General features: G+C 37.7%; 1 protein-coding gene across 10 annotated transcripts in view; it reads left to right on the forward strand.

The window, feature by feature from the left end:
• RAB9A (RAB9A, member RAS oncogene family) overlaps window positions 1–6240 on the forward strand; it is a 31775-nt gene extending 25535 nt beyond the window's left edge. For 6 of the 10 annotated variants that reach the window (XM_049834210.1, XM_049834209.1, XM_049834208.1 and 3 more), the window contains 2 exons: window positions 1042–1074; window positions 4031–6240. In XM_049834210.1, the coding sequence (XP_049690167.1) occupies window positions 4065–4670 (606 nt within the window). In that variant the 5' untranslated portion in view covers window positions 1042–1074; window positions 4031–4064 and the 3' untranslated portion in view covers window positions 4671–6240. The remainder of the gene's footprint in view (window positions 1–1041; window positions 1075–4030) is intronic. The other 4 variants (XM_049834214.1, XM_049834213.1, XM_049834211.1 and 1 more) reach the window with 1 other exon arrangement.
• The last annotated feature ends 3294 nt before the right edge of the window (window positions 6241–9534 follow it).

Genomic DNA, 9534 nt, shown 5'->3' on the forward strand with positions numbered 1-9534 from the left:
TGGTTGGTTTTTTGGTTTGTTTTTTTTTTTATGGCATGCTGCTGTACCTGGTATCAGTATGGTAAAAGTGAAACTAAATTGGTCCAATTGACTCAGTTTGCTTAATAGTTTAAGTGTGCTTTCTGACATCATAGGTAAAATGCAATTACTGTGTTGGCTAACAGTATTTTTCCACAGATATAACTTGAGTTCAGCACCTGTCTTCAGCCTTCAATACTCTGCTATAAGCAGGTCCTCCTTAATCTATTAAATGATTTTTTTATAGTAAAAAAGACAAATTCCTAGATTAAGTTTGTGTGTTGCTGCTATGTTTTTTTAGTCCAAGAATCTCACTTTTCTTTGAGTCTGCCTCAGTACCTAAGTGTTAAAAGAGGTAATTGCACTCAAAAAGGCAGCTCTGAAGCTGAGTCATGGAATTAAGAAAATCTAAATGGATAGATTGGACAAGGCAGTGGTGTTTCTCTAAGCTTTGAGGGGCTCGAATCAAAGGTTTTTGTAATGCACGCTGATTTTTTTGAAGTTGCTTAGCATGTTGTTTTTAGTCTTGCCAGCAAATGTTTGGACTGCTAATGGAAACATTTCAGATTTGTAATTCAACTCATTGTTTAAAAGGGAGATTCTGGGAGGTGACAATTAAATTACTATTTGTATTATGGTATATGATGGTGTTAGAAATTACACGTAGAAACCATTCCTTGCTTTTAACAGGAATACTGAAGTCAGTGGTCTAACAGCTTGAGTCCTCATAAATTGGTGGAGGCAATTCAGAGATCGTTATCAAAATGGCCAGAGTGGGGCTGCTTTTTATTTGCTGAGTTTCTTTGAATATTGAAATGATAAGAGGAACATGAGGGAAAAATCTTCTCTTTACAGACTTTGTGTACTAGGTTGAGCCTACCCTTACTGTGCTGCACAGTTAGTTTAATGTAAGAAATAACTGGAACAAATAGTTATCTGTAGTTCTGTGGTGTCTTAAAGTTCTTGATGTTGGTTAAAACAATCAGGTGCACATTGGAAATTGAGTTTTTGTTTTATTTTCAGATGCTGAGTGATGATTTAAACTGAACTATTAAGGTAATAAATTTTCAGTAATATGATATCAGATGTTGACTGTTCATTCTGAAAACATTATCAAAAAGCACACCATACAGATAAGGTCAAAGAATGTAATAGGAGAAATAACATTAATTCTCCAGGCATCTTAAGGATTTTATTGTTACTTTATTTGTTGGAGTATTAAGGCTTCATAACTTAGGTTAAAAAACCCAAACCCCACAGTTACAAAAATTGAGCTTTTTAAAAATCTTGAACTTACTTAAAGATGTGTAAATGGAAAAAATGTAGCAGCCTATGGTGCTGAAAACTACTGTCCTGGTTCTGCAGATACTCAAAATCACATAATCAGTGGGGCTACAGATGAGTCCCTTGCATAGTCAGAAAAACGGTAATTGTATAAAGTCTTTGCTGTTTCCAAACAAAAATGCTTCTTAATGCCTTTAAACATGCTTCTTTGCTGTTTCAGATCCAGCTTGTAAGTATGTACTTAAATGACTGAACATATATCCCATTTATTTTGGATTAAAAACTTTACAAAAACATTAACTGGTAGCTGAAGCATGACAGCTGCTACTGTGGAACCTGAATGTTCTGAAGAGTGACATTGCCTGCAACATCACATTGAGATACTTGCTTATCGGTCCTGGGAAGAGTGTTTCTGTAGCTTTTCTGTAGAAGGACCAGTTTGGTTCTAGTTGAAAAGACACTTCTAATGGTTTGTGGCTGATCTATAATTGTCTGCCCAGTGGAAGTATTTTTATGGTCATCAGGCTCCTAGACCTCGCTGTAATGGTCCACGTAGTTGAAACCGTCCAAATTAACTTCTCAGGTTCTGGATCCACAAAAGTACTAGATACTGTTAACAGAGTTTCCTTACTTGTATTTTGTTTAAAATGTGACTTCATGGAGAATTTAATGATAATTGCAGTTTTTCAAACTGTAGAAGCTAAAGAAACAAGTGCATAGTACCAGTTAGAACTATGTAAGTCAGTTTTTTATTCACATTGTCTTCTAGGGAACTTGTGATTTCAGTAGGATGGGAAAAAAAATAATTGCAACTTGTTCCTACACTGAAGTGGAAGAACAGGGAAACATTCAGTACCCTCTGTTCTCATGAATGCATTATTTACTAAGATGATGCTACTATCTAATGGCATAGCTCAAATAACTTGCTCGTTAACCAATAGTAGGAATTGGGGAAATAAGTGGAAGACACTGAACCATTTTAATTATTTCAGCATGAACATGGAGATCATGTGCAAGTAGGCTGGTGACTCTAATAAGGCTTTTCACATACATAAAAAACTATGTGTTCATATCCTGAGCCATAGCAATTATCCCATAGCACTGTGAAAGTTAAATGAACAATCCACTTGCAGTTCTCTAAGCAGTTTTAACATTGTTGTGATACAAACCTGTAGAAATATTAAGGATTTATAAACATTGTTTTTTAATTACAAAGTACAATTGAATAAAATACTTGCTCTGAACAATTTTTTTAATGGAAGCAGCCACTGTTCCTTATATTTAGAAATTTCTTTGAGGCTTCAGCTGTAGAATATGTCTAACAAATAATCGTTCAAAGATGGAAAGTTAAAGAAAAAAAAAATTCCTGAAATTTCTTGCTTCTAATGTAGGCCTTGATTCTAAGGCAGCACAGAGTCATATGACTCTCATGCCAGCTTCTATCAGGTGTTAATTCCATAACCATACTCTGTGGGTGATGTATATGCCAGTAATGCTAATTACAACTAGCAAGACTGCATTCCTTCCTTCAGAGAAGGAGATGGACTAGGCGACTTATGACCCATTTCCATTTTAAATAGATGCTATTTTCAGAGAAGCCTGTTTTGGCTGAATTAGTTTTAGCTCTTTTGGTAACGGAGCAGTACAGGGACAGCAGTTCTCATGCAGAAACTTTTAAGTTTGTGCTCTTTAAAAAGAAACTTTACCCCCAAGCAATTAAAACACTTTTTTACATTATTAGGTGACACTACAGTAATGATGGCAAACCTTGGCCTGGTACAAAACACTAATGAGCTAACTACTTTAAAATCCTTTAACACTAAAATCTGACAGTAAAAAAGCTTCATTCGTGCCACTACTTTACCATCCCTGTGCTTGCAGCCAGGCTCTTCACTAGCACTTTCAGGCTTTTTGACAGTTTTACCGCGGGAAGTTGACACCTACTAACTGAACTGTCAGTGTAGACTTGGCCTCAGTATTTGGGCATCTTAAGTACCATTTGAAGCAGCAACAGTGAATTTGCTCTTGTAGTAGTTGTAATAGTATTCCATTCATCATGGCTGTTCTGCAAGGAGTCAACTAAAATACCAAATGTTTGTGTACCAATACCTAGTCACCTGACTTTTAAAATAAAATCCCAGTATTTGCATTTGTTCTGTGGAGAACTGTTCCCTGTGACTTGATTCAAAATTCCTTGTTTGATTGCAGTTTGGGGTGAAGCACAGAAGTTACTCCAGTATAACAGAGTGTCCTGCTTTATTCCTAAAGCTACCTCTTCACTTTTGTATATTAAAAAATAACTTTGCTAATGAAATAAGGCACTGAAGTGACTAGTTCAAGGCATGTGCGCTACAAAACTCTCTCACTCCACTCCCATGGATCATTTTCAGTGAACATAAATGAATCACTGCCTTCGCTGACTGTGATGTGATACCCCTCCTGCACAAACATTGAAGGGTTTGGGGGTTTTAAGTGACAGATGGGTAATTCGGTAATGCAGCGTACTGCTTAGACTGCCGTACAGACTGCAGTCTGTGGCAGAGACACCTCTTAAACGTGGTATTCTTGAGTGGGTATTCTTACTACGAGTATCTACGCTTCATCTGTTCAGTGTAGTCCTGCTTTTGTACATGAAATGTGTTGTTGTTGGACTTTAACACTTTCTAGATATTTATGTGTGTGAAATTTTCTGCTCTCAACTCTTTAATGATTTTCTTAATCTTTACAGGTCTAGGAAACCAGGAGGATCTATTCCCATAACAATGGCAGCAAAATCATCGCTCCTTAAAGTAATACTGCTAGGAGATGGTGGAGTTGGGAAGAGTTCCCTTATGAACAGATACGTCACCAACAAGTTTGATGCACAGCTGTTTCATACAATAGGTGTGGAATTCTTAAACAAAGAGTTGGAAGTTGATGGACATTTTGTTACAATGCAGATATGGGACACAGCAGGTCAGGAACGTTTTAGGAGCTTGCGGACTCCTTTCTATAGAGGTTCTGACTGTTGCCTGCTAACCTTCAGCGTGGATGACTCTCAAAGCTTCCAAAACCTAAGCAACTGGAAGAAAGAATTCATTTATTATGCAGATGTCAAGGAGCCTGAAAGTTTTCCGTTTGTGATACTGGGTAACAAAGTTGATATCGATGAAAGGCAAGTGTCTACAGAAGAAGCCCAAGACTGGTGCAGGAATAACGGCAACCATCCCTATTTTGAAACCAGTGCAAAAGATGCCACTAATGTTGCAGCAGCCTTTGAAGAAGCTGTTAGGAGAGTTCTAGCCTCTGAGGATAGATCAGATCACTTTATTCAAACAGATACAGTAAACCTTCATCGGAAACCGAAACCCAGTTCATCTTGTTGTTGACTTAAAATTTTTTTTTTTTGGCCAAATTACTTTTGACTAGCTTGCTCTATAAAAGGATGGGGAAGGTATACTAGATAAAATAACAAATGGGTTTCACTCCAATATTAAAATTGTAATACTGTGCTGCTTTCTTGGGGGAGCAAAAGAAAAATTTCCATTTGTGAGTGACCCATTATTGAATTAGTGACACTTTCTGTTTAGGAAGGTGCCAAGTAAAAACAATATAAGAATGTAATTTGCCAACTTTATTCAAATGATAAATACTTTGAATATAATTAAAACTTGAAAGTTCTAGAAGCACTACTTTGGAGAAACTGTTTTGGAATTCAGGCACAAAGATACTTTTATATGTGTATATTTTTATGAAATCGGCATTCCATTTTTGTTTCGCTAGAAGTCAGTTTCTTAACAATGCTAGATATTAAACTTCAGTCTCACTACATTCCTTTTGCTGTGACTGGTACTTCATCTCTAATGTGTTTATTATAAGTTAATATAAATTACCTTCAGGTCTTCTCTAATTGCCTGATGTTGCTATAATTTGTGTAGGTTTTTAAGTAGGAAATAAATTTCCTACATATTTAATGTCCATTTTCCTTTCATTTACTATTCTAATGCTGTACTAATTTTTCCAGCAGTTTAATGCAAGATACTGATGATTTTTTTTTTAAGGTGATACATGTCTTTGCCTTAAGTCCCATTCTAGCATGTTTCTGATCAATAAGGTAAAAAATCTGAATAACTGAAGTTATAATCATTTTTAGTTATGGAAAAGATATACTTTATTCAGTCAGCTTTAATAGCACTTGAAGGGATCCACATTGACACATTTGCAAGAGAACTTTTAGTATACAGCCTTAAAGTTCCAAACTTTTTGTTCCTGTTAACCTGAGCTATGAATGTGTTTACCAGTAATCTCTGCACTGTGAAACTAAGGATTGGCAATACGTAGAGAACTCAGGAAGCTCTTGACGTACAGTAGATTGTGACAGCTTTCAGCCCTAATACGAGTAAATACCTACAGCTAGTGTTTGAGCTGAATTTGATCCTTATTTAATTTGCTGTTTTAGGATATGGACTTAAACGTTTAAGACAATGTCTTTTATATTACTGTACCCATTACATGATGATGAACAGAAGCAAATTCTCTATTTAATGGACAGTCCTTCTGCAGTAATGCAGCTGAAACCACAGAAGGTGTACTTGAGGCTCTCTGTTGCAGTTAAATGGTAGAATACTTGTATGAGAGATTGTTGAATGTTGGCTCTCAAGAGTACCCACTGTCTCTGTAATAGCTACCTTGATAGCACGCTGTTGCTTCAATGTGTAATCGGACTGCTGACAGGCATGCACGTACACACGTTATGGACTTCAAAAGGAAGTCCGAGGCCTATGGGACAGGCCGTGTTACTCACTAAACTACACAGACTCTGCTTTCTGTACAGCAACTTTTTTGTTCCGATAGAAAAGCCTTTCTTGAGAGTACAGTTAACAGCGAGAGCTTTCTCCTAACCTATCTGTTCAGTCTGTACCAGGTGTAATTATTTGGAAGTAAAGCTTGCAAAACAAATCCTTCTTGTTGTTCTTAATACACTTTTCTGACTGTATTGTATTCTTGCTTGAACCTGTCCAGGACAACTTTACTCCGTAGAACTGCTGCTCCTGCTTAAAAGTGACATCTTTTTATCTTTTGTACATTCCTCAGTCTAATTCACTCTTACAGTCCTGCATATACACCAAGAGAACTGTGTTTTAAGCTTCAGTCACCTAACAGCTAAATATAGGTTCAGCTGCTACTTCTGTTATGTTTAATTTCTAGTCAATGAATGAAAAGATCTGTGAAGAAAATTTAGCTAAATTCTTCTTAAGCTTTAAAAATGAAGACTGCTTGCATTGGGGGTTACTACGCTAGTGACATGGAATTGTTGTAAAACTGCTACGTTACTACTTAAAGCTTCCCTTAACGTTCTTATTAGCAGAGGTTGAGGATGAAACAACAGGAGATGAAGTGACTGTGCTTAGAGTACTGTAGACAGGATTCAAATAAGATTGCTAAAAGGAAACAATTAAGGATGACAACTGTTGTGGTCTGTCTTGTGCTTAAGCATGCATCTGTGTTTTCCCATCTGTCCCCTTTCCATGTAACATCATGGTTACCAAGCCTCCATCTGAGAATCAGGCTTAATAAAGTTAAATAAAACTTAATACAATAGAAGCGTATTACTTGTGCCCTGGGAGCTGCTGTACCACAACTGTCCGCTGATCACAAAAGTGGCTAGTAAAGATGAACGGGGGTTTACATGCTATCAAAGACAGTATAGGAATTAGGTTGTGGTCAGGATTTGGTGTCAGAGGGAGACTATCAAGTACTTGAAAGAAGCAAAAGTCCTATGACAAGCAGATATAGATGATAGGTACAAAAAAAATCATAATGCTTAGTAACAGAGGCATTTCTGTATTTTGTGTCTGCCATTTAATATGGAAGTAAGGTAGGCACTTGTGGCTTAGGTTTCAATTCACTGATGCGTTTCAAGTAGTAATGACCTCAAGTATTGTTAGCGATGTCTAGAGTTCTGTAGCGTGACAGAGCATACTATGTAATATATATGCAAAGTTCCAGATGTTCTTTAAAATGTGGAGCAAAAAATACTGCCATGGCAAATTGGTGGGATTGATGAAAGCTCTGCTTATTAGAACAGACAGCAAAATGGGAATAGGAAGAAACTAGCTAGGACAGTTATAGTATAGTATATAGATACTTTGTGTCAGACTGCTGCCAGAACCAGGCTGCTTAACAGTTGCTCTGTACCTTAAACTGATCTTACTTTAAGTCAAGTGGTATGAAGGGTTACCTTGCAGAAAGTTGTGTCCAAGTTCCCATTTCCTTATGCTTGAATTTTGTATCATCTAGAGTAATTCCGGTCCCTTTAACTCCTAAACCTTTGTGTTGCCTTTATTACATAATGCAGGTTATCTGCTGCTTTCTCACATTGCAACAGATTTCATTTGAATTCTTATTCCTAAGCCTCTCGGACGGGGCACAAACACCATACTTGGAAAGGAGGTCTCTCTTCTGCCGTGTCCATTGAGGAACTGTTCCTTGTTTGAAGCATGCTAGAACTGCATCTTTCAGACCCAGTGCAGATTTGTGACTCTAGCTGATCACAAGGTAACTTTCACCTGTTCCTTCCAGATAGTAGTGTTTCAGCTGATTGCAAAGTCACAAACCAAACATAAACAAGTGTTCCTCTGTACTCAGGGAAATCACAGTGACCTAGCCCAGGTCCTTCAGAATTCTGTCATGAGACAACATTCCTCACCACAACCTCTATAATGATTAATGTAATGAGTTAGCACATAATTCTTCCTTCCCTTGGGCCAGTAACAGCCTGTTTTCATAAAGTCTAGATGGACCCATGAGACTGTGTTTCCCATTTACAATTCCTGTATTCAGAAGAAATGGGGAAGGATGTATGGGGGGGGGGCATAAGAACAGGTACTGTTTGGCTAACTGCCTTCAGCGATCAGGCAAGAGAGAAAACTTCCTGCTGTGTGCTGGCAGAAAATACAATTGTCCCACAGTTTCTGAAAGCGATGGAAACTCTTAGCACTAATCCTTCATCTTTGCCAAAACTTTTATTACTGCCACATACGCAATTACTTAACGTTTAGTATTTCCTCAGTGAATCTTAACTGTTAGTGTTTTTCCAACCATGCTGCTACTGGGGAGGAGGCAGAAAACAGCACAACAGCCCCAGCTCAGTGGCTCCTTGTGTGAACGAGAACACTTCAAGTGTGCTTCTGTTGCTTTCACGTATATAGCAAAGAAAAATAAAAATCGGTTGATTTATGTAAGATTACATGACATTATCAAAATGCTGTACAATGCAGTTTTTATGAAATAATAATGCAAAGACAAGTATTCCCATTTTCACTTGCCACCCCACCAATAAAGGTAGCCTTGCCATGATCATCTAGTTCTCTCCTAAATCATTTCAAGTATACTCGACAGGCATCGATACTGCATCATTCCATGTTTTATTTAAGGTTAATACTGCAACCTTTATATTGTGTACTTTTTCTCATAGACTATTTTACAGTGACAGTTTAGCAGTAAGTGTAAATTACAAAGAAATAACGACTGACTATACATTTAAAGCACATACACCTGTGGTCCCTTTAATTGTACAGACTATGCAAAACGCACTTCCGAGAACAGCCTGCCACTTCCTTTGGAAATTACTTTTCAGACATTTAAAAAAAAGTCCAAGAAGATAGCTTATACAGATTTACTGCGAAGGGAAACAGACTACTTAAAAGACTGTGAAACCAACGAAAATATTAAGTACATATATGTGTTGTGGTTTAATCCCAGCTGGCAACTCGGCACCACGCAGCCACTCACTCACTCACTCCTCCCCCAGCCCCCTGCAGTGGGATGGGGGAGAGAATTGAGGAAAAAGTAAAACTCGTGGGTTGAGATAAAGACAGTTTAGTAGGACAGAAAGGAAGAAAATAATAATGATGATAGTAGAATGACAATAACAACAATAAAGGAATTGGAATACACAAACCAAGTGATGCACAATGCAGTTGCTCACCACTCACTGACCAATGCCCAGGTAGTTCCCGAGCAGCGATCCCCCCCAGGCCAACTCCCCCCAGTTTATATACTGGGCATGATGTCACATGGTATGTAATACCCCTTTGGCCAGTTTGGGTCAGCTGTCCTGGCTGTGTCCCCTCCCAAATTCTTGTGCCCCTCCAGCCTTCTTGCTGGCTGGGCATAAAAAGCTGAAAAATCCTTGACACAGTCTAAACACTGCTTAGGAACAACTGAAAACGTCAGTGTGTTATCAACATT

Source organism: Accipiter gentilis, chromosome 31, assembly GCF_929443795.1.
Source record: "Accipiter gentilis chromosome 31, bAccGen1.1, whole genome shotgun sequence".
In the NCBI taxonomy this organism is placed as follows: domain Eukaryota; kingdom Metazoa; phylum Chordata; class Aves; order Accipitriformes; family Accipitridae; genus Astur; species Astur gentilis.